At 30.5% G+C, this 27626-nt stretch overlaps 6 protein-coding genes across 13 annotated transcripts; 3 read left to right on the plus strand and 3 right to left on the minus strand.

Moving 5' to 3' along the window:
- Positions 1-1281: 1281 nt before the first annotated feature.
- LOC141529813 (acetyl-coenzyme A transporter 1) lies at positions 1282-4686 on the minus strand. Of its 3 annotated transcripts, none has more exons than XM_074246524.1 (10): positions 4509-4686; positions 4149-4327; positions 3848-4073; positions 3286-3575; positions 2880-3034; positions 2612-2805; positions 2350-2534; positions 2152-2269; positions 1719-1934; positions 1282-1642 (listed from the first exon to the last, which is right to left on the minus strand). In XM_074246524.1, exons 3-10 carry the CDS (start codon positions 4046-4048, stop codon positions 1469-1471), a joined length of 1533 nt encoding a protein of 510 aa, XP_074102625.1. In that variant the 5' UTR covers positions 4049-4073; positions 4149-4327; positions 4509-4686; the 3' UTR covers positions 1282-1468. The 3 variants fall into 3 exon arrangements, with proteins under 3 accessions (XP_074102625.1, XP_074102624.1, XP_074102627.1); XM_074246523.1 differs by having other exon boundaries at positions 4412-4686; XM_074246526.1 differs by lacking the exon at positions 4509-4686 and having other exon boundaries at positions 4149-4349.
- Positions 4687-5147: 461 nt separating this feature from the next.
- On the plus strand, positions 5148-8554 carry LOC141529814 (uncharacterized). 2 transcript variants are annotated; one of them, XM_074246527.1, is made up of 5 exons: positions 5148-5541; positions 5960-6130; positions 6223-6644; positions 7109-7727; positions 8168-8554. In XM_074246527.1, the coding sequence occupies exons 2-5, from the start codon at positions 5977-5979 to the stop codon at positions 8290-8292; spliced, it is 1320 nt and encodes a 439-aa protein (XP_074102628.1). In that variant the 5' UTR covers positions 5148-5541; positions 5960-5976; the 3' UTR covers positions 8293-8554. The 2 variants fall into 2 exon arrangements, with proteins under 2 accessions (XP_074102628.1, XP_074102629.1); XM_074246528.1 differs by lacking the exon at positions 5148-5541 and adding an exon at positions 5751-5856.
- A 191-nt stretch (positions 8555-8745) lies between these two features.
- LOC141529809 (ATP-binding cassette sub-family F member 3) lies at positions 8746-12644 on the minus strand. The gene is made up of 10 exons (XM_074246520.1): positions 12495-12644; positions 12336-12409; positions 12125-12230; positions 11833-12031; positions 11014-11354; positions 10448-10943; positions 10025-10248; positions 9576-9940; positions 9269-9489; positions 8746-9199 (listed from the first exon to the last, which is right to left on the minus strand). The coding sequence occupies exons 2-10, from the start codon at positions 12406-12408 to the stop codon at positions 9053-9055; spliced, it is 2172 nt and encodes a 723-aa protein (XP_074102621.1). The 5' UTR covers position 12409; positions 12495-12644; the 3' UTR covers positions 8746-9052.
- A 132-nt stretch (positions 12645-12776) lies between these two features.
- Positions 12777-15151, plus strand: LOC141529815 (uncharacterized). The gene is made up of 4 exons (XM_074246529.1): positions 12777-12955; positions 13077-13224; positions 13325-13430; positions 13960-15151. The coding sequence occupies exons 3-4, from the start codon at positions 13329-13331 to the stop codon at positions 14620-14622; spliced, it is 765 nt and encodes a 254-aa protein (XP_074102630.1). The 5' UTR covers positions 12777-12955; positions 13077-13224; positions 13325-13328; the 3' UTR covers positions 14623-15151.
- An 875-nt stretch (positions 15152-16026) lies between these two features.
- Positions 16027-26045, plus strand: Mi-2 (chromodomain-helicase-DNA-binding protein Mi-2 homolog). 5 transcript variants are annotated; one of them, XM_074247277.1, is made up of 11 exons: positions 16027-16250; positions 17713-17804; positions 17883-18005; positions 18093-18380; positions 18446-18739; positions 18831-19068; positions 19324-19488; positions 19673-22629; positions 23022-23111; positions 23219-24917; positions 25028-26045. In XM_074247277.1, the coding sequence occupies exons 1-11, from the start codon at positions 16214-16216 to the stop codon at positions 25030-25032; spliced, it is 5988 nt and encodes a 1995-aa protein (XP_074103378.1). In that variant the 5' UTR covers positions 16027-16213; the 3' UTR covers positions 25033-26045. The 5 variants fall into 5 exon arrangements, with proteins under 5 accessions (XP_074103378.1, XP_074103375.1, XP_074103376.1 ...); XM_074247274.1 differs by having other exon boundaries at positions 23219-26045; XM_074247275.1 differs by having other exon boundaries at positions 16028-16250; positions 23022-23113; positions 23224-26045.
- Positions 26046-26321: 276 nt separating this feature from the next.
- On the minus strand, positions 26322-27062 carry Pfdn1 (prefoldin subunit 1). Its single transcript, XM_074247280.1, has 2 exons — positions 26933-27062; positions 26322-26864 (listed from the first exon to the last, which is right to left on the minus strand). The coding sequence occupies exon 2, from the start codon at positions 26857-26859 to the stop codon at positions 26491-26493; it is 369 nt and encodes a 122-aa protein (XP_074103381.1). The 5' UTR covers positions 26860-26864; positions 26933-27062; the 3' UTR covers positions 26322-26490.
- Between the last annotated feature and the right edge of the window lie 564 nt (positions 27063-27626).

Consider the following 27626-nt stretch of genomic DNA (forward strand, 5'->3'; position numbering starts at 1 on the left):
AATTACAATAACTGTCTTCATATTATAAAAAATATAATTATTGTCTCGTAGGCCTATTGATAATTAAAAAAAGTATTTATGAAACTGTTGAAACAATTGTAAATGATATATATAATGTATAATAAATCATTATTTTATTTCGATAGTTTAATTTCTAATTTATAAGTATTATCGTAAATTTTAAGATTAATAGCTAGCCGTACATTTATTACTTTTTAATCAATGATCTATGATCGCATTATAACAACATGAACGATTGTAGTTGTAGAAAAAATATTATGATGTTAAAAAAAATTTTTATATTAAATTTAGCAACATGTGCCAATGCATACTGAAGTTTTTTGTCATTAGTTTATGTTTAGTTAATAAATTATTTATTACTATTTATATTAATGGTGAAATACTGCAAGATTGGTCACAACTTTTGAGAAAACCGTATGATCAAGAAGAACCAATAGAAGAACGAGGTCATCTGCAAGAGACAGAGCCTCCAAATGAAGATGCCAATAATCCGTGTCCAATAGTCAAAAATGGACAACATGCACCACAGCCGTGGGATATTAATTCTGTTCATGGCATGGGTAAACCATGGCATTCCAATTCACCTGGAGTGGATAGTATTAATAATGACAAATATAATGAACAAGAAAATGTACAAGAGTCTAATTGTAAAGACGATTCAAGTGATGTTGTCATAAAAATTCTTTTCAATCGTGATGAACCTTGCGATAAAAAAAAAACTGCCCTACGATTTGAACAAAACTCAAAATATCAAGTAATTAGTAAAGCTGGTGTTAATGTTAATATTTCAAATACTCATAACAATATGTGGAAAAAATAAATTTTAATGGTATTACTAAATAAAATTATTCGTTAATTGTATTAAAGAATTTTATTATAATTTATAATTATTTAAATTGTTTATTATAACTGTTTAAAAATAATATTTTATTTAAAATTAATAAATTGTGCTAAATAAATATTGTCGGTAATTATTTCCAGGAGAATAAAAATCGAAAGAGATGCACAGTAAAAAATTTTGTGTTAAAAATTTTTATGTTAAATATTTAACACTTTTGTGTGTTAATTTAATACAATAAATGTTAAATTTACACATAAAAGTGTTAAATATTTAACACAAAATTTTTTAAAGCAATGACGCAAAATTTTTTACTATGTGTAATTTATTACTATTATTTACTATCTATTAATAAATAATACCCTTAAATAATATTATTAAATAATACCTCGTCTGTAATGATACTTCTCTTTTTGATATACTTTATCTTTTTCAATTTTTAAATAAATAAACCATTTATTATTGACAGTTTTTACCATTTTCGATTTTAAAATTAAACCTAACTGTAATGATAATTCATTCACTAAAATTAAAAATAATAGTTCACAAATATTGACATTTACTCAGTAAAAATTTAACGATTTAACAATAAATAAGACGTAACAAGTGTTAGCTTTTTTGAGGTATCACTTTCCAAGCGGACATTGGTCGTAATTGTAAGTAATTTATTTTTCTTCGTCCCCATTTAAACCATAAGTATCCGACAATCACACACAAAATACTCTCAATGTAATAACCATCGAGCACCGTAAGACAAGTCCCTTTAGAACCTATTTCACATTGCTGAAATAATAAATAACAACAAACAGTAAATAAATATAATTTAAAATAAATATTTTAAATAAATTGTATTATTTACCTCACGCTCTACGGAAGTACTACAATCATTAGCAGGATCAGTACTGCATGATCTCCAAGTTAATGTATCAACGAACCAAAGTGCTGCTGTCGCTGGCCAATTACCACCGAGATTGCACAGGGTATTTAAAAATGTCATGTAAGTACCTCCAACAGCTGGATCACTTATTTTAGCGAAGAAAGCCATGGATGCAACAAACATACTCGTCGAAGCAAACTAATTAAAAAAGTAAATAATTTAAAATAAATTTAGGAATCGAATATTAAAAGAAAATTAATTTAGCATATATTTAATAATTTTACAACAAAAAAAAGTATGGCAAAAAAAAAAAATTAACACGTAGAAATTTTAAAGAGTAAAAAATGCAATTTTTAGAAATAATTTTTTGGGACAAATTTTTTTGTTAAAAAAAAATTAAAGTATTTTTATATACCTGGTGTATTGCGTAAAAAGTAATAACAATAATACAATAATATAATGGTACGTCACCATTATTGACGAAAGACGGTGTGACCCAAACTAAACCAGCAGCAACTAGCCCAAATGCTAATCTATTAAATAAATTTATTAATTTAGTAGTCAAGTTAAATATTTGTTGTCGATAATTATTAAAATAATTTTTTTAATTTACCTATACGGCATCGCTTTCAAGTAAATGTCCATTGGACGTGATCCTAATGTATATTTAGATACTACACAAGATAAAATAATCTGCATTGGTATCAATGGCACAGCCATTAATGTTAATTTTTCTTTTGGTACTCCAGCATCGACAAGTTTCAATCCTGTGACTGCGTCACAAGCGGAAAATCCAATCTATTTAATCAAATTATTTATTTTTTTATTTTAAATTATTTATAACTAAAAAAAATATTGATATTTTATTTTTTAACCTTGGTAGTGAGTAAAATTAATGCTGTAGTTTTAATTGACGGTAATTTTATCGTACACCAGAGTAAATGATAAGCGTGTTTGATATTTGTGAAAAAATCTTCACTTTTAACATGTTTTTCGTCTACTTCGTGCTTTAATATCGCCACGAGTGTCGTTGCACCAATAAATATCCATCCCCAAAAGTATAAAAATCCTTTTGAATAAAATAAAATAAAACATTAAATTGTGATAATTTGTGATTAATTATCGTATTAAAGATTTTATTACCAGGTAGTGTTAAAATTCCGTGGTCAGAAGGTTCGGAACGTAGATAGCTATTGCAAAGTGTTGGAGATTCCAAGGCAATAAATAAAACATAGCCAAGGAAATATCCTGCCGTTTGACCAACGCTATTACAAGTTGATGCGTATCCTACATTTTGTCTGTAAATAATAAAAATATGTCAAAGGGTTTAATTATTTATATTATTAAGAGAATAAGCAAAACTTTGTGGCCAGTGTATTTTTTTTTTGTTTTTCTCTTCTCTCAAATCTCTTAAATCTATATTCTCTTTGCAGCAGTTATTTAATATATATAAATATTAACTAAACATTCTACACATAAAAATGTAATCTATTGTTGTAAATTGCCGACGGCGTTTCTTTTCAAATAAATAAATAAAACTTCAAATTACCTTTTTAACATTGTCAATGCCCAACCATCGACAGCTATATCCTGCGTTGCTGCTAGGACATTTAGCATAAAAAATAAAATTGTAAGTAATCCTATATTTGGTGCTTCAATATCTGAACCCAACCAGTCTTGTACACAACCAGATAAATACAACATAAAAATACCCATCGCATATTGAGTAGGTATTAACCACGTTTTACGACGTCCGAATCTACGTGAGTAAATAGCATCTACTACTGGTGCCCATAGTAATTTTAATGAGAATGGCCATTGTACAAAACTAAATTCAGCCTGAAAAAATGTAAAACTATTATTCTGACACTAGAGTTTAATTTTTTCACACTTCTGCAAACTGTCACTTCAATATGTTGATATAAAAATTTTTTTAGATAATTATAGCAATTAAATTATTATAAAAAAAATTAAACTAAAAAGTTTCACATGTAAAAATTAATAAAAATTACAAGTGAAAATTTTTAGAAGCGTTTTTTTATTGTAATTTATTTATTAAAAAAATTTTTTAAATTAACAGCTGACTGCTAACTTCAGTATTATAACTTTACCTGTTGTTTATAAGAAATATGTCTATTCTGAAGGATCATTGGCATTGCACTACAAAGACCTAACGGAATGCCTTGTAATAAATATAAAAAAAGGAGTAATGCAATATTTCCTTCATCACCACGGATATCACTGTCTTCAGCAATATTTGAATCTACCACCTGTCCATTCTCTGAATCTTCTTTATCTATTTTACGCTTCATATTTATCTCAAACTTAATTAAAAATCTGAAACAAATATTCAGTAAATAAAAAACTGATTCACAGAAAATAAATAAATAACATTGTAAGTAATTACTGTACCTTAAAAAAAACTACCTAAGACGAATAATCACAATTTGTATTTTAAAATAACATCCGTAAAAAAAAAAAAAAAAAAAAATAACAAACTATCAAAGAAAATAATTAAATCGTTTGATTTCTAGCTTAATCATCATCATTGTTGTCACATATGATAACCTATTGTCGTAGAGAATAAAAACCTGAAAAATAACAATATTTATAAAATGATTTGGAGTTAATTTATCACAAACAGGTGTTGATTTTTAAGTAACAACGTAACATACTAATAAAAGTTGGTATATTAATTTTTAATTGATTTTTACACGTGTACATTAAGTATGATTGATGGAATTAAATGTAATATTGTTTGTGTTTGTGTACCTATGTATAAATGTTTGTATAATGATGATAGTGATAAAGAACTAAAGTCAAAGCTAAACTGCCACGTTGTTGTATTGGTACGTGGTCGAATGAGAAAGCACTGGCGCTAATATCACATTTTTTTATTCTCTCTTTTCACTAGCTGTGCTCATCACACATCCATATATTGATGACACTGACGTTGACAAATATAAAAATTTTTTTAAATATTTATAGTAATTAAATAATTATAAAAAAAATTTAATTAAAAAATTTCACATGTAAAAATTAATAAAAATTACAAGTGAAAATTTTTAGAAGCATTTTTTTATTGTAATTTATTTATTAAAGAAATTTTTAAAATTAACAGCTGACTGGTAACTTCAGTAATGAAAATGAAGTTAGCCGACATTTAAAAATTTGTAGAAATTTTTTATTGAAAAAATTTTAATTGAACAATTAAAAAAAAAAAATTTCACATGTAAAAAACTTGAAAAATTACAAGTGCAATTTTTTAGAAATATCTTTTTAGTTGTAATTTAATTAATAAAAAAAAATCTAAAATTTTTAAACGTCTGCTAACTTCAGAGTCATATTAACTTCAGTATTATATATATTGCCGCACACACAGGTCAACCCACACAATCACTAGCTGCTTCACACATACACAACACAGATCTCCAGAGCCCAGCTGGTCTTTTGGTAGTCAGAAGCATTCGTCATTTTTCAACACAACTCTACACACAAAAATTACACTCACTACATCGCACTAGTTACTTGCAGTACACTCTACTCTGTACAGCTCGTGGGTGAGCTGTGACATCTTGATAATAAAAATAATAGTTTTTTTTCCTTATCAGGCCATCGAGTGTTAATTTGATTTCTAGCAACTAAAGAATAGTTTAACTACAGTGATAGGTGCCAAAAAAAAATTACCAACAAATAATATGTGTACAAAAAAGTAGATAATACTTGTACTTGGATATTAAAATATATTTTTTGATGAGCCAAGGTCCGTTGACATATCACAAATTATTGCACTGTACAGTACAAGGTAAATATGTCATTGATTTTTTTTTAATTGTTAAATACTCATTAATTATATCCATAGTCATTAAATAATAATTATAGTACTGATAATAATTATTCAATTTATATTTTATTGTATCATATGCTCTGATAGATGTAATGTATTTTTTAACAAATAAAATTTTGACCTTATTGCTTGTATGTATGCAAGTACATGTATTAATGAAAAAAATCGTTGAATGTTTCACGCGATTGATCTGTCAAGTGGATAAGAAAAGTAATCTACTGTTTAAATAATAATAATGCTGTTTAAAATAAAACATGGCACTCCTTGTAAATCGTGAGTCACGCGTCATTGTTTCATTTATTGCACTTAAATATTGTATTATATTAATTATTTTATCCAGTGAGATGAGTTAACAAATATTTTATTATTTTCATAGGTACATAAGTATTAATAATGTCAGCACCGCCACCTCCACCGCCACCAACGTTTAATATAGCAAACGCAGCTGGTGGTGACCAAGGCAGAGGTTTATTATTACAGTCAATAAGAGCTGGAAAAAGTTTAAAAAAAACAGTCACTGTTGACAAGAGCGCTCCTTGTATAAATGGTAAAATTAATAAAAATTATCATCGTTTATTTTGTAATTGTACTAGCGTTTTTTTTTCTATGTAAAATAACTTTCATTTTTTTTTCTCACAGGTAAAGTGAAGAATGGTCCCACGGCTGCATCAGCTGGAAACAGTAACAGTTTCATTAGCAACGGTGGTAGCAATAGCAATAGCAGCAGTCCAGCTCCGCTGGCTCTGGGTGGACTGTTTGCTGGGGGTATGCCAAAGTTGAAGCCTACTGGCTTACGCAGTACTATTGTAGAAAGAGATTCACCAGCGTCATTACCAGTTTCAACTGGACCGAGTCCATCACCGGTTGTTACTAATAGCAATACCATTAATAATAATAATATTAATAATAATAATAGCAACAACAATAATAATAATAACAACAACAACAACAACAACAACAACAACAAAAACAACAACAACAGCAGCAGCAGCACAATGAAACGTGGACCACCTCCTATTCCACCTCCAGCAGCTCAAAAGCCTCAAATATCATTACCACAAGTAAATATTTATTGATCGATGTCATCTGATACAATGTTGTAAAAAAGTTGCGGAATTCCGCAGGTGATCTGCTGAATATTATGTGGAAATCATATTTTGACACAAATATGATTTCCGGACGAATTCCTGATGGTTATATAAAGATAGTATAGAAATATAGTTCTAACAATAGCAGAAATTAATAATTTAATTACTGTATGTTTTGTCATCAGAAATGATACTGAGGAGAAATCTGAAACATTTTTTGTAATAAGACCGGTAAATACGTCCAAAATTAAATCATGTACTTATAAAATATCCTATCTTTGTATATTCATCAGGAATACATCTGGAATTAATTTAGAATTCATATTTGTATCAAAATATGACTTCCACATGATATTCAGCGGATTACCTGTGGACTTCCGCAACTTTTTTACACAGGATGTAGAGATTAAATAATAATTGTTATTTTTAATTATCAGTCATCGTCAGAGAGTTCGAGTGATTCACCAAACAGAAGTTTTGGCAAACCTGCATTGGCACCAAAGCCACCAGGTACATCGACACTCCACAAACCATATCCACCAGTAAAAAAACCAGACTTACTTGGCGGAACAAGTGTATCAAGAGCTCAAAGTATGCGTTTACCAAGATCGCCCCCGGTACTTGCTCCAACGCCATCCTCGCTACATCAATCCCAGGATTGTTTAAATGAAACCCAGCATCGGCCAAATCGAGTTCTTCGACCGCCAGTAGCGCGGCCTCCATCACCACCCACGTCATTTAAATCAGCAGCTCCACCGGCTTCGGTGACGCGGGTAGCACCACCACCACCACCACCAAACAGAGCTACCGTATCAGCACCTAGTATGCCTCCTCCACCTCCTCCGCCTCCTCATCGGTCTAATCTATCTCATCAAAGATTAGCCCCATTACCTCCAACTCCACCCACTCGCAATCTTTCATTATCCAATGGCCAAACGTCAATTAATCACAATACAGATTTAGAAGTAAGATTCAGCGACATGTTCCATTCAATCATCAACTTCCCGTCGCCTGAACCTTTTCGTGCAGTATCAAAACTCTACAATAGTAAAAATGGTGAGATTAATAATCAATCAATGTCTGTACTTGGGTTCACACGCAAACGTCAATCTTATCCATTTTACAGTTAACTTTTTTTTCATATTCATAATATAATAATTGTTATTTTTTATTTTGCTTCAATGCATGGATTAAATTAAAAGCTTTATGTTATTAATTTTAGCAATTAACACGTATCTAAATCACTATTATAATTATTATAATTACTTCTTTAATGATAACAAATTTTATTGAATAAATTTTCAATGATTATTTTTATTAGAAAGCATGTATTTTTATATTATGTTCTTAATAATTCTCTCAACTTGCGACTTTAAGCTTTACAGAGACGACTATTTAATTAGGCGGCATGTTGTTAGATATATTATTTTCATTTTTTTTTTTTTTATTTATATATAAATAATTGTTATTTAAATTTGAAAATAAAAATATTACAGCGGCTAAGCAACAGGCTCCAGCACCTCCTCAACAATCAAACAATTCTAGCCCTAATACCTATCAATTGAATGCATCTGCTGGTGGTAAGCAATGGCAACACAATGCAGCGTCGTCAGCATGTTAAAATATATATATATATATATATATATATATATATATATATATATATATATATCATAATTTTAAAATATAATAATTATTACAAATTTTATATTTGTTTCAAAATAATTAATAATAGTTTATAAAAGTATTAACTTATTTTTTCTGTCGTTTAAATTGTATATAATTTTTTTTTAATTTACATTAAACTCAAGTCAAATTTTAAGTCAAGACTTGCACAATTAAAGTTATTAAATGTAATTAGTATAATTTATTAAGTGATAGAAGGCATTTTTTTTTCTTATTGTACACTCGTGATGTTATTAACTGACAAAAATATATAAAACAAATAACTTTATAGAATTTTTTTTTATAAATAAAAATAGTTAAATAGATTTAAAAGAAAATTCTATCAAAAAGGTATTAAAAAATATATCTAAAATACAATAATTGCTGTTGGTTTTTTTTTTTTATTAGATGGCATGTTGAAAGTAAAAGAATTTAATTCTCATTGTAACTGAGTACATAAATTTATACACAATTGTTATAACAAAAAAAAATATAAACATGTAATTTTAAAAAATGAACTAGTATTTTTCTCATAAACAGTTGTAATAAACAATTGCCGTACATATGAAATCAACTAATAGTCGTGATTCGTAATAATCGTCTAATAATAACGATTACAATATTTATATATAAATAATACAAGAGTTGATTAACGCACCGTAATATTAATGATAATTATATTGAAATTGATAAGTAAGAAATATAATTTAAATTGCCTACACCTCGAGCTCTTTCTCGACAATTTTCCGATACTCGTCGAATCCACCTTCAATGCAACGTACAGTACCTTTGTCACATACCCACAGCTCGGTACAAACCATTCGTATTAATCTTTCATCGTGAGATACCAAAATAACACCGGCCTGTAAATTTAATAAATTTTCATTTAATAATAATAATAATAAGTAATTAGTATTTATAAAATATAATACCTTGCATGTGTTAAGAGCTTTACCGAGAGCCTCGATTGATTCAATATCAAGATGATTGGTCGGCTCATCTAGTACTAAAAAGTTTGGAAACGCTGCACACATCAATGCAAATGCAACTCGGGATTTTTGGCCACCAGATAATGAGTTTATTGTTTGTAAAGCTAAGTCGCCGCTCACACCAAAACTACCAAGCATTCTTCTATATTCTTCGATGGGTTTTCCTGTGATAAAGCGCATAATTAGCTATCAGTAATTAATACTTTATTAATTATAATACAAATATTTGAAAATCGAATAATTAAACTACCTGGAAAATGATTTTGTAAAAGTTCAACAGGACAAACTGTCAAGTCTAATTGATCTACGTGATGCTGACTGAAGTATCCGAACTTGAGGTTACGATTAAGATGCAAGGTACCACGGGTTGGACTCAGAGCTCCAGTGATAATTTTTAGTAACGTAGTTTTACCGGCTCCGTTTTCACCAACAATACAGATACGTGACTGTTGAGAGGCAGTGAGATTGATGTTGTTAAGAACGTACTCGTTAGTTGGTGAGCCTTCATAACGAAACATGACCTCGTTGAGTTGAATTATTGGCGAACTAAGTGGCTCTACGTCTGGGAAACGAAGTGTCACTTCAGGTTCTTTCTCAACAGCCTTCAACTCTGGACTATAAAGTCAAAAATATTTTATTTATTTTTATTAATTAAATACAATTAAAAAAATTGTAAAGATATTTTTTTTGAATACTAACAGTTTTTCCAACATTTTTATTTTACTTTGCACACTAGAAGCCCGATTGGCGTTATAGCGAAACCGATCAATGAACTCTTGTACGTGTGCTCTTTTAGCTTGCTGGGCTTCATACTCTCGTTGTAAATTCCTCTCACGTTCACCTTTTGTCTTTTCAAATTGATCGTAATTACCACGGTATGCTTCAATCTTTTGTGCTTTCAGGTACAAAATATCCGTTGGAACCTGAATGTAAATAATTAATTAATAAAAAATTTTTTTCGGAAATCGGCGTATTTTTGTCCGAAATGTGCAAAAATGGAAAAAAAAATTTTTTTATACGCCCTTATGGCATCAGCAACACGATATAATATAAATAAATATAATTTAATATAACTAAACAAGACAATAAAAAATTAAAATTTTGAGTACTAAATGAACGTACAGTGTCTAAGAAGTTACGATCGTGAGAAACAACTAGTAACGTAGTAGGCCATGATTGAAGATACTTTTCCAACCAAACGATTGCTTTGATATCCAACATGTTAGTAGGTTCATCGAGTAATAACAGATCTGGTCTCGCGAAAAGCGCTCTTGCAAGTGCGAGACGCATTCTCCAACCCCCAGAAAATGATTTTGTCGGCCAAGACTGTCGTTCAACAGAAAATCCAAGACCCGATAATATTGCACTGGCTTTCGCCGGCGCTTTATCTACTTCTGCATGCTGCATCGCTTCATAAACCTTAGCTAATTCCTCATCAATCGCGTCATTCTTACCTCCCTCTTTTTCAATAAGTGCTTGAAGTTCTGCTTCGCGACTCAACAAATTACTCCTTTCAATATCACACTCTAAAACTGAATTTAACGCCGACGTTTCATTGCCAGCTACTTCTTGTTCTACGTGTAATACTCGTACATGTGCTGGTATTCTCAATTGTTTACTAATGAAAAAATAAACAAAATTTTTTTTCAAATTCATAACAATTTATAATAATTAATTTAATTAATTACCTAGATATCATACGAAGAAGTGTAGTTTTTCCTAAACCATTTCTCCCAATCAAGCCATAACGTCTACCATAAGCTAACGTCAAATCAGCTCCTTGAAGCAAAACACGATCACCATAGGCTACATCAAAGTTTTCAATCCTGATATCTTGGGCTCGGTTGGACGTTCCTTTACTGTCCATACGACTATCTTTTTTACTCATCATCTGACTCGCAGTAGCCAATTCTATTGAAGGAGCCGCATTGTTGATTTTTGCGATATTACTCGACTCATTACCTGTTCGCTTATCCAATTTTTGTTGAAGTTTCGCTTCAGCTTTCTCCAACTTTTTAGCGTCGACTTTCTGAAATTACTTACATTAATAAATTACTAAGAATATCGGCTGCCCAATTTCAAACTACAGTAATTGACAATTTTTTAATTTTTTTATTAAAAAAAAATTCCACGCTAAATTGATAAAAAATTTATGAATAGAAAATACTTGAGTATAAATATTTTTAAGAAAAATTACTTGAAATTAAAATCTAAAAGTTCTAAGAAATGCAGCAATGCTGAAAAAAATCAGGTATAAAAATTTTGTAATTACTGTGTTTTAAAATTGGGCAGCCGGAAACATATTTAATATTGAGCTCGTTTAAATTTACTCAGTACTCAGCTGGACTGAGCTTAGATTGTATACCTTGCATTGTTTTCTTATAGATATTCTTTAAAAAGAATGTAGTCATTTTTAATTTTTATTAGAGAAAGATTTACTAAGATCTGTCAAGAGCATAGTAAACTTTAACGAGTCCATTATAAGATTAATTACTCTCAAAAATTACCATAGTATCATCTCTAGTTGTCACCCATATACTTTTAATCTGTTCGACTTGTGCTTCCAGAGTCGCGGCCATTGCACCCAAATGAACTGGTGCATTCAGCACTTTATTAACTCCATTTTTTTGCTTCTCCCTCAAATTGTCACCACCGTTTTTCAGGTTTTCGCCTTTCAATATTTCCAACAACTTGCAACATATTTGCCTGTTGATAATAAATCAAACGAATAAATGATTAATTTATTGAAAAATTAAACAGAGGAAATAATTAGAGAAAAAAATGGAAATGTTTACAGACCTAACCTCGTTTTCCGATTTTTCAGTTACTTCATGTAAAACTTGACCAATAGCTTCATAAACTTCATCTCCATCCTCAAAGTCGTCTTTGGAACTGTCAAGAATGCCTGGAAAATGTCAATAGAAATAAACATATAAATTTATTCATGAATAATATAACCAAACTGTCAAAGGTTAATTATTTAATTTTGTAGGTTATATCATGACATTACCTTCAACATAGTGATACAAATCATCATCTATTGTAGGAAAATTACTTCTTATATATTCACTACACTCTGCCATACTAGTTAAAAAAAAATATATCCAACAGTTATTAACTTTTGTTCAATGTTATTATTTAAATATATTAATGTATGTGAACTATGTACTTAGATACAAAATAACAATATAACAGTTACTAAAACGTTTTATCTGGAAAACGTCAAAAAAACAGAATTGCAATTTTTGTGTATATTATGTACAGTATATAAGTAATAAGTAATATGTGTCAATTGAAAAATGAATTTTTTAATTCGTAACTGTAGTACACATGTGTCTTTACACTAAGTCGACGCCATTTTGGTACTGCCGAATTCAAGTTAGTGGCTATTTTTCATCGAAAAGTTTACCTACTAGTATAATATTTTCAATCATTAAAAAATTAATATCCGGTCTTTTTTATTATTGTTGATTATGACATTCATTAATACTAAGGTTATATTATGATAGTTGGGAATACTAATTATTATTTAATTATTACAAATAATGTTGAATATTGTGATATTACAATGGAAATTATTTTTTTTATATTAAATTCGCCATCTTGATGCTTGTCAAACTGTATTACTGGGTGCGTGCAATCCTCTTGTTATATTGACGTTTTTTCTCTTACAATTATTATTTATTATTACCAACAAATAAATGTATCAATGCTTCTTGACTAATTGTAAATATTTACTTTAACTTTATAGATAATTATTGACAGTAGCCCTCCAGTACAGTGGTTTTTATAAAATTTTCAAGATTTTAGCTAATGCAATAATGGAGTAAATTTTTTCACGGATCAAAACTCAAGAGATTTTATTGCAGATATATATTTAAATAAATATATCATACAAGGTAATAATTTATGTGTACTGATTATTTGATTTTATATTTATAAATAAATTGAAATTGTTTTTTTTTACACTAATTTAATTACTTTTTTTTTATTTTGTAGTATAATGGCTACTGACGTTGAAGAATCAGATACAGAGGATCATGAACGTCCTGCACCACCTAAAAGACAGTGTGTTAATTTTCTAAATGAGGATGATGAGCAATCGGTAATCATACTTTTTTATATTAATTAATTTTTCAAGAGTTAACTTTAATTATATTATTAAATTTTAGATTAAAAACTTTCTGTACAATGCATCGTTTAGATGATACTGAAGTTGACAGACATTAGAATTTTTTTTAGAATTTTATTGCAATGAAATTATTATAAAAAAATTTTAAATGTGAAATGTAAAAAAAAATATTAGTGGGAATTTTTAGAAGTTTTTTTTTTTTTTTTTTTTTTTTTTTCATTTATATTATTAATATTATTGAAATTGATTTATGAAAATTTTTAAATTAACAGCTGACAGCTAAGGGTTGCTGTCAACTAGTCAGACTGACAACATTTCGAATTAATAAATTACTAGAACTTGGAAAGTTAATATAAAATGTAATTTAAAATAAATTATTTTACAAATTTTAAAATTTTAAAAACTAGGCCAGTGTCAATAACTCGGTCTTTTACCTTATGAGTAATTACAAGTCGATAGATGAATATATATTTAATTATATTAATTAAATTTTTTTGTTTAGGCTCATCAACCTGTTCAAGATTCGGCTTCTGCAGAAGACAGCGAACTATTGACCCGAGAAAAGTTTCAACGTTATCATCAGTATCAGATAGATAAGCACTGTTATATGGGTTCTGTTGATAACACAATAAACCGTGTTATGGAAACTTATATTCTGACACCTCTGACAGAACGTATACAACTAAGATTATCAACAGGCGAATCCGAGATGGAAGACCATGCTGTTATGATGGCGATACGTAATCATGGACTTGTACATTCCTCAGTTAATAATTTTTCTTCACATTCAAATACTAACAGCAGCAATGCGTATTGGTACAGTGATGATGACGATAATTCATCATTAAGTCCTATAAATTGTATGAGTAATATCACAACAACAGTCGCAGGAGCAGCTGCTGTCGTTGAACAATTGTCATCAGAATCGAGTGATTCTAATTCAGCATCAGCAACATCCTCAACTAAAATAATTCAACCGCGGACATTCCAATCATTTGATGATAAAATAACAAAACATAATAATATTACTAGTAATAATATTGTTAATTGGAGTGTAGATAAAAATGACGATGGTGATCAGCAGAGCCAAGATATTTTAGAGAGAGCTGTGTCTGAAGCCATTAAAATTAAAGGACTAAGTGTACTCAGTGTTGATTATGTCTAAGATATTTTTTTTATTATCAAGATAACTAGATTTTATTGTTGTTTAATTATCCCAGTTATTATGTTTAAATCAGTCATTTTATTCATATAAATATAAAGATATATATTATTTTTTTTTACTCATTAATTTTTTAAATATTTTTTTATCTTTTAATACAAGACTTGTAATCGTTAGATATTCAAAATCAAGTAAAATTATATTTTTATTTTATAACTATAAAAACTATTGTGTCTAAATTAAAAATACTCTAATTAATGTCTCGATTATCGAATTTAAATTATTAATAATAATAAAATAAATTTTAATTATAATCGCTCCTTATGCCATAGAAAGTAAAGCTTTCCAGTACATGACACTAATTGTTAGAAAAAATATTATTTTACTCGAGTTTATTAAAGACTTTGATTTTTAAAAATAATCATCTGTTCTAATCTTCTCCAGATGCTTTAAAAATATATTACTAAATCATGTACATAATATTAAGTTAAAAATGTATAATTAAGTAATAAAAGACAAACAAAAATATGTAGATCCATATTTTCTTTGTTATAAAAAAAAGTCCCGTTAGATTTGATCCATTTTATTAAATTTCTGTTTTTTATCATTTTATTTTTAAGACATATTGTAATTGAAATTATGACTCAGATGATTTTTTATTTTATTAAAAATCTATAAAATATCCATTCTAATATAAGAAAGAAAGATTTGATAACTTGTTTTTATATAAAAAATTTAGGCAAAAAAAATTGACATTTAGAAATTAAAAAAAATTAAAAATCCAATTTTTTAAAAATCATTTTTTGGAATTATTTTTTTTGTTAAATATAATTTAAAAATTCTCTAATAACTGTTAACTTTAATGTCATTTAAATTTAAAAAATAATATATCAAAAATTAAAAAAAAAAAATAATAAGAGAAAGGACAATGTACGTCCATATTTTTTTTTATGTATATGTGTATAAAAAAAATTAGAGAGTGGGGGGCAAAAATAGTAGTTTCCATTAGGCGTCTTTTTTCTTTATACTTAATATACATGAATCCACAAAACTATGAGTATACGTGTATTGAACAGAAGGCAGTAATTGTGTAAGTGAACAGTTTGACGCTTATGGTATCGGAGGGGCAGAGGGGAATCTAAAAAGCGGCGTAGTGGGGCGACGTATTCTGTAAGAGAAAAAAGAAACGAACAGCGAAAAGAGAATAGAATTTTCGTGTAAGGAAGAGTGAAATAACACGATTGGCAGATAAAGACAGGCAATTTCGACGAGAAAGAAACGTGTATGTGACGTGTAGACACCAGGCGAGGTACAAATACAATCCAGGAAGACGTTCACACATACGAAATATACCTAGAGAGAAGATGTGTGTATAGTGAGTGTGATTGCCGAAGCCAAACGCCGAACACAATCCGAAGCTCTGAAACCCAAGCGAGAGTCGAGTCGTGAGGCATCTAGTAACGTTGGTTAATGTTAATGTAGTAACCATTACCGCGCTGTGTACTACTCATTTTTTTCCACTACTCACACTCGTATTTGTTGTTAAAAATTATAATTCGTTATATTTGTTAGTAATATAAGCCACGCATCGACGATGGCTTCCGATGATGAAGTCGAAGATAATTACGCGGGTAAGTACTTTGCTACATTTTTAGATTTATTAAATACTTGCCGGAAAAAGTATCGGTGTCTTATACACGGATAATATCATCTAGGGGAGGACGCGCGCTTTTCGTACGATGGCTGCCATGTCAATTGGTCCTTTGCAATTTTTCATTATTCCAACCTTTAATATTTAGATTATATTATTTCTGGATTTTCGCTCCAAACATTTTCTACCTGCTGGTTTACTTTTTTTTTTTTTGTTTATTTTGAGATAAGTGTGTGGATTGATGCGGGAATTTTCTGATGAGAAAATAATTTTTTTTTAATAATTAATTAGCCTATCTTTTTGTCATTTTGTATGACGCTGTCTCTTTCTCTTTACTCGTTGTCAAATGGCAATGCTAACTGGTGCATTTTATCGATAACTTCGTCGATCCACGACCTCGTATGTTTTATTATATACAGACAAATATTTTTGATTGTTATTATTAATTATTTTGTCTATTTTTTTTTTATAATAATTTTATTACAATAATAAGAATGAAAATATTTTTTAAAATTTAAATTTCCACGTTAGAATATTAAAATTTTTATTTTTTATTTTTCATCAATTGTCATCATTGATAAAAGATAAACTTTAATTCGTCACCATGTTAATTTTGTGGGAACTAAAAATTAAAATATATATTTTATTACTACTACTACCATTATTATTATTGTTATTTTTTTTTAAAGAAATTAATCGCGTTTTAAAAAATGAGGAAAAATTTTTTTTTTATTTTTCTTTACTTCAATGAAAAATTAAAGGTACTTTGACCGAAAATATTTTGAGGTTGTAATTACAGCTAACCAAAATTTTCAATGATCTTGTCAATGGTTTGGTTCTATATTTGAAAAATTAATTTGTTGACGTTTATTTTGAAAAATTTTTTTTCTACTTATGTATAATTTTATAAATTGATAAGTATTGATATAAATAAATTTTTAATTTGGTGCACAATATTTTTTTTTCTACTAAATTTTTTTATTTTTAAATAAATAAAAAAAAATTTTATGATTAAAATTGTATTAAAAAAATATTTTATGCTTGTATATATTATTATTTATAATAATATTTTATTATTTAAAAAAAAAAAAAAAAGTTAAGTAGATAGTATTGTCAGATTGAGAATGTGGTGTGTTCGCCCTTTCAAAGAAGAAAATGGCGGCCGCACATTTATACAAAGCACTCATGGGACGCGGATTAGCACGAAAATTACATTCATGTTTTCATGAAAAGTCATGACAGAATTTTTTTTTTTTTTTACTTTTATTTTAGTTGATATTTATACCTACTGGTTGTAAATAACTAACATTCGACATCCGGTTTATTTATGAGTTGAATTTAGCTTTTAGGAATAATATATCAAATGTTTGTAATAAAAGTTTAATTAAACTTTCCAAGGATCGATAAGAGAATATATGTATATGAATTTTATTGATTTCTAGGGGAAGAAGAAGTTGATGAGAGCAATGCTCAGGTAACGGCTGTCAACCCACCGCCCGAAGGTTCATCTGATGCTGAAGATGCTCAAAGACCTGTAATTATCATTACGTAATTAATACTCTATAATTAGTAATATTGATTTTTAATTAATTGCCAAATAAATTTTACACAGGAGGAAGATGACGATTATGAACCAGAGGAGCGTAAGAAAAAGAAAGGCAAAAAGAGGAAAGCTAGAGGTGACGATAAAAAAGGAAAGAAAAAGAAGAAAAAGAAAAAATCTGATTCTGGAGATGTAATTGATGCTTTTCATTATAATTATTATTCAAATAATTTATATTTAAAACTTTATTTAATTGTTATGGTTTATTGGTAAAAACAGGAAAGCGACTTTGGAGCAGAAGTTGCTGAAGGAGCTGGTGAAGATAGTGACTATGCGAGTAATCGTAAAAGCAGAAAATCATCATCAAGAAAATCATCTGGCCATGCATCAGCTGCACCTGTACAACAAGAACCAGCAACTGGAATGCCGACGATAGAAGAAGTTTGCAGTACATTTGGTTTGACTGATGTACAGATTGACTACACTGACGCTGATTTCCAGAATTTAACGACTTATAAATTGTTCCAACAACATGTTCGACCTCTTCTTGCTAAAGAGAATCCAAAGGTTTGCATTATTCACTATAACGTAATATTATTTTTTACAAAACTAAACTAAACATTCAATTTTAGGTGCCAATGTCCAAATTGATGATGTTGGTAGCTGCCAAATGGCGTGACTTTTCAGAACTAAACCCTCATACACAACCAGATGCAGAAGTTTCAACGCAAAATGCTGAAGAAGAAACCAGGAGTGTTAGGCCAAACCGTGGTGCTCCTACTCTAGAAGTAGAAGAAGATGAAGATGATGATTATGATAGTGATAGAAAGAAGAAATCACGTGGCTCACGTGCTAAAAAAGGAAAAAAAGCGTCTAAAGTACCCACACTTAAAATTAAATTAGGCAAACGTAAACGTGGAAGCTCTGTAAATATTTTCTAGTTTCATTGTAGTTAATTACTAATGTTTAAGAATTTAGTTTATTAATTTTTTTTTTTTTTTTTTTTTTTAATATCAGGATGAAGAAGCAGAAGGTAGCGCTGCAGGCTCTGACAGAGATTCTGACGTAGAGTTTGAGCAAATGTTAGCTGACGCGGAAGAAGTACCGGCTGCTGAGAATAATACAAAGGGTACTGAAGACGCGGCTGCAGAACCAACAGCTGAGCCTCCAGTTCGCAGGAAGGCAAAAACAAAGATCGGAAATAAGTCTAAAAAAAAGAAGAAAACAAAGACAACGTCTAAATTCCCAGATGGAGAGGAAAGTTTCTAGGTAGAGTTAAGCTACCTAGCTTATGCGTTCATAGCTTTCGTTTATTTATTTATCTCTACATATTGTCGTCATATGTTTCAAAAGTTTGAATCTTTACTAGGGAACGCATACGCTTTGATGCTTAGCTCTGCCTTATTGTTTTAGTATATAAAAACAAAACATCAAAATGAATTATTTTTAATTGAAATTTTAATTAAATTTTTGACATTGTAAATGACCAATATGTTTGTTTTTATATTTTAGACTGACCACCAGGACTACTGTGAAGTATGTCAACAAGGCGGTGAAATAATTCTCTGTGACACGTGTCCACGAGCTTATCACTTGGTGTGTTTAGAGCCTGAGCTGGAAGAAACTCCAGAGGGCAAGTGGAGCTGTCCACACTGCGAAGGCGAAGGTATTACAGGTATCTTAGATAAAAATCCTCTCCCTTGATCCACTTCATTAGTTGAATGTAACCATGAGAAAAAAGGAGAGGGCCCTTCCATTGTGATGGTCTTTTTATTTTCTTAGTTGTATTGTATTTGTTTACATTTCCCATACAAGGGTGAATATATTAATATAAATTCTTCGTTTGATTTATTTTAAAGGTGCCGCTGATGATGACGACGAGCACATGGAATTTTGTCGTGTATGTAAAGATGGCGGCGAATTATTATGTTGCGACAGCTGTACGAGTGCTTATCACACGCACTGTCTGAGCCCACCGTTATCAGAAATTCCTGATGGTGATTGGAAATGTCCGCGATGCTCTTGTCCACCGATAATGGCTAAAGTATCGAAAATTTTGACTTGGCGATGGAAAGACCTTCCAGATGCTCCATCAGAAGAGCCTTCAACAAGTAAAGCTGCTCCGAAAAAACGAAGAGTGCGTGAATTTTTCGTTAAATGGGCTGAAATGTCTTACTGGCATTGCGATTGGGTTAGCGAATTGCAACTTGACGTCTTTCATCCACTTATGTTCCGTAACTACACGCGTAAGTATGATATGGATGAACCACCCAAACTAGAGGAGCCACTCGATGAGCACGATTCACGGGCAATACGTAACAAACGTGATTGTACCGACAATAAAGAGCACTATAATTTGGAAGACCGTTTTTTCAAGTACGGTATCAGACCCGAGTGGATGATAATTCATCGTATTATCAATCATCGTACGGCAAGAGATGGACGTGCCACGTATTTAGTTAAATGGCGTGACCTTGGTTACGATCAAGCAACTTGGGAAGATGAGAATGCTGATATCCCGGGCTTTAAACAATCTATCGATTATTACTCTGACTTACGTGCTGCTAATTGCGCTGATGGACACACCTCAAGAAAAGGCAAAAAAGGCAAAGGCAAAAAATCTAAAACACGTGAATTAATTGATGATGAAGAACGTCAGCCAAAACGATACACTCCACCACCGGAAAAGCCTACAACTGATTTAAAGAAAAAATACGAACGTCAACCTGATTACTTGGACTGTACTGGTATGCAGCTTCATCCTTATCAATTAGAAGGTCTCAATTGGTTACGTTACTCTTGGGGTCAAGGTATCGATACTATTCTTGCTGATGAAATGGGTCTCGGTAAAACTATACAGACCATTGTATTCTTGTATTCTCTTTACAAAGAAGGACATTGCAAAGGACCATTCCTTGTTTCCGTTCCACTTTCAACTATTATTAACTGGGAACGTGAATTTGAAACATGGGCCCCAGATTTTTACTGCGTTACGTATGTCGGTGATAAAGACAGTCGTATTGTTATACGTGAAAATGAATTATCATTTGAAGAAGGTGCAGTACGAGGTAACCGAGCCACTAAAATACGTTCATCATCTATTAAATTTAATGTATTGCTGACAAGTTATGAACTTATTTCTATTGACTCAGCATGCTTAGGATCTATTGATTGGGCTGTATTAGTAGTAGATGAAGCTCATCGTCTTAAATCTAATCAATCTAAATTCTTCAGATTGTTAGCGTCGTACAATATTGCTTACAAATTATTACTAACTGGTACACCTCTACAAAATAATCTGGAAGAATTATTCCATTTGTTGAATTTCCTTTGTCGTGATAAGTTCAACGATTTGTCGGCGTTCCAAAATGAATTTGCAGATATTTCAAAAGAAGAGCAAGTTAAAAAATTACACGAAATGCTTGGACCTCACATGTTGCGTAGATTGAAGGCTGATGTATTGAAAAATATGCCCAGTAAATCTGAATTTATTGTACGTGTTGAGTTGTCGCCAATGCAGAAGAAATATTACAAGTATATATTGACAAGAAATTTCGAAGCTTTAAATCCAAAAGGTGGTGGTCAGCAAGTATCATTATTAAATATTATGATGGATTTGAAGAAATGCTGTAATCACCCGTACTTATTCCCCGCGGCGTCTCAAGAAGCACCGACTGGTCCTAACGGTAACTACGAGACAACTGCATTGATTAAAGCTGCTGGTAAATTAGTTCTTTTAAGTAGAATGTTAAAAAAATTACGCGATGATGGACATCGTGTTCTTATATTCTCTCAAATGACTAAAATGTTGGACATATTGGAGGATTACTTAGAAGGAGAAGGTTATAAATATGAAAGAATAGATGGTAATATAACGGGTACTCAACGACAAGAGGCTATTGACAGATTTAATGCCCCAGGTGCTCAACAATTCGTCTTTTTACTGTCAACACGTGCTGGTGGTCTTGGTATTAATTTAGCAACAGCTGACACTGTGATAATATACGATTCTGACTGGAACCCACATAACGATATCCAAGCATTCAGTAGAGCGCACAGAATTGGTCAAGCTAATAAAGTTATGATATATCGATTTGTAACTCGTAATTCCGTAGAAGAACGTGTTACCCAAGTTGCCAAACGTAAGATGATGCTTACACATTTAGTCGTGAGACCTGGTATGGGTGGTAAAGGTGCTAATTTCAGTAAACAAGAATTAGATGATATATTGCGTTTTGGTACTGAAGAATTATTTAAAGAAGAAGAGGGTAAAGAGGATGAAGCTATCCATTATGACGACAAAGCTGTTGCCGAATTGCTTGATCGTAGTAAAGAGGGAATTGAGCAGAAAGAAAATTGGGCAAACGAGTACTTAAGTTCATTTAAAGTTGCCTCTTACGTCACGAAGGAAGGTGAAACTGAAGAGGAAGCTGACACTGAAATTATTAAACAGGAAGCTGAGAACACTGATCCTGCATACTGGATTAAGTTACTAAGGCATCATTATGAACAACAACAAGAAGACATGGCGAGAACTCTTGGTAAGGGTAAACGTGTTAGGAAACAAGTTAATTACAACGACGGTGGTGTGACGGGTGACCAGGGAGCTCGGGATGATCAACCTTGGCAAGATAACTTGTCAGATTACAACAGCGATTTTAGTGCTCCTAGTGATGATGACAAGGAGGACGATGACTTTGATGAAAAGGGTGATGGTGACTTGTTGTCACGTCGCAGTAGACGTCGTTTGGAGCGACGTGATGAGAGGGACAGACCATTGCCGCCTTTACTTGCACGTGTTAATGGAAACATTGAGGTAACTGTTACTTTTTTTTTTTTTTAATTTTAATTTATTTAATTTTTCTATTAAGGAGGTCCTTTTGCCATCAATGTTAAATAAAAAATATTAGATTATGCATAAAATTAATTTTTATCTAATATTTAAAGTTCTTTTTATCTACTCGTGAAGTTTAATTTATTTTTCACCGTGAAAGTTATTGAAAAAAAAATTTCTAAAAATGTTAGTATTTTTTCCGAGTCTTACGAGAAAGTCAGACTTCAACAACTTTCTCGAATTATGGCATCAACTGCCGAATAGAAAGGGGAATGGGGTAAAAAAAAACTCAGTTGCCATTTTCCGACCGGAGGGCAGAAAAAAAAATTACAAGTTTGATTAATAAATTAAGGAATTATTTAAATTTATTACAGGTACTCGGATTCAACGCCAGACAACGAAAGGCATTCCTGAATGCAATAATGCGTTACGGCATGCCTCCTCAAGATGCCTTCAATTCGCAATGGTTGGTTGACCAGTAACATGATTTATTTTAAATACCTAATTATTAATATATATTTTAAGATAATTTACAAGTAGAGCGAGAATTGTAGTTAGGACTGCTTTAATCTGTAGGTTGGTGCGAGACCTCCGGGGGAAATCGGAAAAGAACTTCAAGGCCTACGTATCACTCTTCATGCGTCATCTCTGCGAACCAGGTGCCGACAACGCAGAAACATTCGCCGATGGAGTCCCACGGGAGGGATTGAGTCGTCAGCATGTACTCACCAGAATAGGTGTTATGTCATTGATTCGTAAGAAGGTACAGGAGTTTGAACATATAAACGGTTATTATTCGATGCCGGAGATGATCCGCAAACCAGTTGAGCCAGTAAAACAAGAACCAAACGCTACTGCTACCACCAACACCACCACCACGGTAGCTACAACGGCATCAACTACTACAGCGTCGACAACTGCAACTACCATCACAACAGTCGCTACTTCCGAAGCATCAGGTACAACAACTGCAGCCAACAGCAGCAGCGCAACTCCGGCTACGTCAAATGCACCCAGTCCAACTTCTACGGCAACGTCAGCGTCGACAGCAACAACTCCAGTGATGACAACTACCGTAAACTCAGCTTCAAGTGCTGATGTTAAACCAGAAGACGCTGCTGAAGGTAAAGAAGCCAAGGACGAGGTTAAAGACAAAGATCTAGAGGAGAAGAATGATATTAAGGATTCTAAAGAAACAACAGAAGTTACGGATGATAAGGAGAATAAAGATAAAGATGATGATGTCAAGAAGGAAAAAGAAACTGAAGAATCCGGAGATAAAGAAAAAGAAAAAATTGAAGTTAAGGTTGAGAAAGATCTTGTTAAATCTGAAGAAAAGACCACTAGTGTACAGAAAACCAGCGCTGATGCTGATGAGGATGTTGTAATTGTCAAAGACGACGATGAGGAGGAGAAGAAAGATGATAAAAGTGGCATTATTAAAGATAAAGATACTAAAGATAGTGAGGCAGATGTAAAACCCAAACGTAAATTTATGTTCAATATTGCTGATGGTGGTTTTACTGAATTACACACTCTGTGGTTGAATGAAGAAAAAGCCGCGGTGCCTGGTCGTGAATATGAAATCTGGCACCGACGACACGACTACTGGCTTCTGGCTGGTATTGTCACTCATGGATACGGTCGCTGGCAAGACATCCAGAACGATATTAGATTTGCTATCATCAATGAGCCTTTCAAGATGGACGTTGGTAAGGGTAATTTCTTGGAAATAAAAAATAAATTCCTCGCACGGCGTTTCAAGCTCCTCGAGCAGGCTCTGGTTATTGAAGAACAATTGAGGAGAGCTGCGTATCTGAACTTGACTCAGGATCCAAATCACCCAGCGATGAGCTTGAACGCGAGATTCGCAGAAGTCGAGTGCCTCGCCGAGTCACACCAGCATCTGAGTAAAGAGAGCTTAGCTGGAAATAAACCTGCTAATGCAGTATTGCACAAAGTTCTTAATCAGTTGGAAGAACTGTTGTCAGACATGAAATCTGATGTTAGTCGTTTACCGGCTACCCTTGCACGTATACCACCAGTTGCCCAACGGCTTCAAATGTCCGAACGCTCAATTCTCAGTCGATTGGCTGCTACAGCTCCTGGTGCGACTAATAATCAGACTGGGCAAGCTGCATTATTAGCTCAACAATTCCCAGCAGGATTCTCTGGTGGGCAATTACAAGCTACTTTTGCTGGTGCCGCTAACTTTGGCAACTTCAGGCCACAATACTCTGTACCGGGACAACCACCACAAGGTTTTACAGGTAAATAATAATTTAAAATGCGTATTAGAGATTTACGTAGAAAATTATCTTATGTATGGATATGTAATTAAAAATATTAGATATAAAATAATAATGATTATTTGTTGCAGCTTAAATGTAATTAAATCGACTTAATTGGCGAATGATTGATAGAAAAAAAAAAAAAAAAGCAAGGTCCCCTCAGTAATAAATATATCTAATAAAAATTCGATAATAGATGAGGATAACGATGATAACTATTATTTATAATTATCGAGTGAATTTTTTACGCGGGCTGTAATTTTATTTTTGTTAATTAAAGTCACAGTGACTAGTTGAATTTTTTCACTGAATAAGGACCTAAGAGTTATAAAAATACGTACCAATAAAACATTTAAATCACACCTCCTGTATTTATGATCTGTAAATTTTGGCTTTAACTATTAGCAAAAAAATAATACAATCACATAAACATAATAAGTTAATAGTAATAACAATAACAAAATCACAGTTTTTTTATATATTTAACAAACATAAGCCTCGATTTTTATTTTATCGATTGATTCAACATTCGTAGCATTTCGATACTAAATTGAATAGTTATTATTTTCAAAAAATAAATTTATTTAACAATTGCATTTAATTAAAAAAAAAAAAATTAATATTTGTAATTAATATAGGAACAGTATAATTTATTCTTTAACTTTTATAAGTAATAGATTATTAATATTATAATTAATTTTAGTTATTATTAATTTTACTATGATCTTCAATGCATAAAGTACAATTGTTATTCATTAATAATTAATTATTAATAATAATAATAAAGCTTATTATTATTACTACGATCTTAGAATCAACCAAGTTAAAAAAAAAAACTAGAACAGTTGGCATTGAATTGATTATTATTGATTGATTAATTAATTATAATAGATAGCATTAATATGAAATAGACATGAAAATTCACAGAATTACATTTAAATAATGGAATTTATTATAAAAAAAAAAAGCAACATCCCTCCTACAATATTTGTATCATCTTTTTAATAATTTGTCATGATGTTTTTCACTGTGAAAAATATTTATAATGCAAAATTTGTGTATACTTTTTAATTCTATGATTATTATTAAAAACAAAAAAAAAACAAATTTTCTTAAATTGCATTGTAAATTTTTGTCTTAAATATAATTTTTAATCAATTATTTTTTATCATTGTCTTTGGTAGTTATGTACGTTATTTTATTTTCATATAATTTTTTTTATATATTAAGTAAAATAAAATAAAAAATATAATTAATCGTGATAAATTTTTGGATAATTAAAAGTTTTCATGAAAATTTATTAACTGAAATTTATTCAAATAAAAATAAACAAAAAAAAAAAAAAAATTGACAAGTGTTGAGTGATTTCAATAAAATATAACATTCTTAGCGTTTAAATAAATGAAATAGTATTTATTAATTAATTACTAACAATTATTCTGATTGCTGTAATTTTAATTGTGATAAAAAAGATTTTGATTGGACAAATTATGAATGAATGGAGACATGACATGTAGCAGAGTGGTTAATTTAAATTGGTCTTTAAATGATATTATTTATTTTGCTTCTGCTGGACCATTTCGCGGATACTGTCCTTGCTCTCTTGCAAATTTTGTACTAATTTAGTTTTATTGTTCTCGAGTGTAGCTACTTTTTCATCAGCGGTTTTTATTCTAGTCTGAAGCCCCGATTTGATGCTGGCAATGTCGTCGAGTAGAAACATCCTACCAACAGATTCGTATGTTTTCGTGTTTGCTGGTAAATTAGCAACTTCTGCGATTGTCAATTCAGCACGTTGCTTGGATCTTTTCAGTGATTCTATTTGCAAGTCGGCTAACTTTATTTTTTGGGCTGTTTCTGTTACTTTTTCTTGTAACTCGCTGAATGCCTTTACTAATTCTTCATCACGAGCACGGGCCATTTTATCTAAATTAAAATTATTTTTTATTAATCGACTCCAACAAATTTAAGATTAATAATTTTTTTTTACTTACTTTATTTAATATTTTATTAATAAATATCAGTTGCAATTAATTTGTAAATTGTGAATTAGTTGTAAACACAGTTGTACTCTTTTGTGAGGTTAGATTTTATTTGGCAATGTAATGCTATACCTATCAGAAGTATTATCTTGAGAGACATCTGGCTTTGGTATAATTATTACAACTGTTGGTAATAAAAAAAAATTGAAACGGAAAACTTGGTTGATAATAAACTCTTTAATTTAAATTAAAGTAAATACAATATTGAAATCAGCTGGCACCTGAAAATTTTTATAATCTTCAAGTTAAGAGTCAGCTGTTAATTTAAAAAATTTTTTTAATAAATCAATTACAGTAAAAAAATTTTTACATGTGAAACTTTTTAATTTAATTTTTTTTTTATAATTATTTAAATGCTATAAATAACTAAAAAAATGTTTGTATCTGTCAGCTTCAGTGTCATGAATTATTTTTTTCATAAAAAAGGTAAGTTAACCGAAGAAATGTTTTTTAAAACCTCCACACAGTCGCCATTTTTTTTTTAAATAAAAATTAAAAAATTTTTAGAGTCTAAAAATTTTTAGAATTTTTTTATTGAAAAAATTGTAACAAAAAAATAAAAAAAAATTTTATTAAAAAAAAAAATTGAAATATTATCAGTGTAATTTTTAAACAATATATTTTTGTTATAATTTAATAAATGAAA

The sequence above is a fragment of the Cotesia typhae genome, unplaced genomic scaffold (assembly GCF_013202065.1).
Source record: "Cotesia typhae breed Kobodo isofemale line unplaced genomic scaffold, CoteBio_Ctyphae contig_48, whole genome shotgun sequence".
Classification (NCBI taxonomy): domain Eukaryota; kingdom Metazoa; phylum Arthropoda; class Insecta; order Hymenoptera; family Braconidae; genus Cotesia; species Cotesia typhae.

What these genes read in the sequence shown, in the direction of transcription:
- LOC141529813 (XM_074246524.1), bottom strand. Translation starts at nt 4,048, where the DNA reads ATGAAGCGTAAAATAGATAAAGAAGATTCAGAGAATGGACAGGTGGTA. An exon ending in CGGAATTTTAACACTACCTG is followed by an intron (nt 2,806 to 2,879) that starts GTAATAAAATCT and finishes TTTATTCAAAAG; the next exon opens with GATTTTTATACTTTTGGGGA. An exon ending in TTGAAAGCGATGCCGTATAG is followed by an intron (nt 2,270 to 2,349) that starts GTAAATTAAAAA and finishes TTTATTTAATAG; the next exon opens with ATTAGCATTTGGGCTAGTTG.
- LOC141529814 (XM_074246527.1), top strand. Translation starts at nt 5,977, where the DNA reads ATGTCAGCACCGCCACCTCCACCGCCACCAACGTTTAATATAGCAAAC. An exon ending in CTCAAATATCATTACCACAA is followed by an intron (nt 6,645 to 7,108) that starts GTAAATATTTAT and finishes TTTAATTATCAG; the next exon opens with TCATCGTCAGAGAGTTCGAG. An exon ending in ACTCTACAATAGTAAAAATG is followed by an intron (nt 7,728 to 8,167) that starts GTGAGATTAATA and finishes AAAATATTACAG; the next exon opens with CGGCTAAGCAACAGGCTCCA.
- LOC141529809 (XM_074246520.1), bottom strand. Translation starts at nt 12,408, where the DNA reads ATGGCAGAGTGTAGTGAATATATAAGAAGTAATTTTCCTACAATAGAT. An exon ending in ATCGTAACTTCTTAGACACT is followed by an intron (nt 10,249 to 10,447) that starts GTACGTTCATTT and finishes ATTTACATTCAG; the next exon opens with GTTCCAACGGATATTTTGTA. An exon ending in ATAAAAATGTTGGAAAAACT is followed by an intron (nt 9,941 to 10,024) that starts GTTAGTATTCAA and finishes TTGACTTTATAG; the next exon opens with TCCAGAGTTGAAGGCTGTTG.
- LOC141529815 (XM_074246529.1), top strand. Translation starts at nt 13,329, where the DNA reads ATGGCTACTGACGTTGAAGAATCAGATACAGAGGATCATGAACGTCCT. An exon ending in ATGAGGATGATGAGCAATCG is followed by an intron (nt 13,431 to 13,959) that starts GTAATCATACTT and finishes TTTTTTGTTTAG; the next exon opens with GCTCATCAACCTGTTCAAGA.
- Mi-2 (XM_074247274.1), top strand. Translation starts at nt 16,214, where the DNA reads ATGGCTTCCGATGATGAAGTCGAAGATAATTACGCGG. An exon ending in CTGAAGATGCTCAAAGACCT is followed by an intron (nt 17,805 to 17,882) that starts GTAATTATCATT and finishes AATTTTACACAG; the next exon opens with GAGGAAGATGACGATTATGA. An exon ending in AACGTAAACGTGGAAGCTCT is followed by an intron (nt 18,740 to 18,830) that starts GTAAATATTTTC and finishes TTTTAATATCAG; the next exon opens with GATGAAGAAGCAGAAGGTAG.
- Pfdn1 (XM_074247280.1), bottom strand. Translation starts at nt 26,859, where the DNA reads ATGGCCCGTGCTCGTGATGAAGAATTAGTAAAGGCATTCAGCGAGTTA.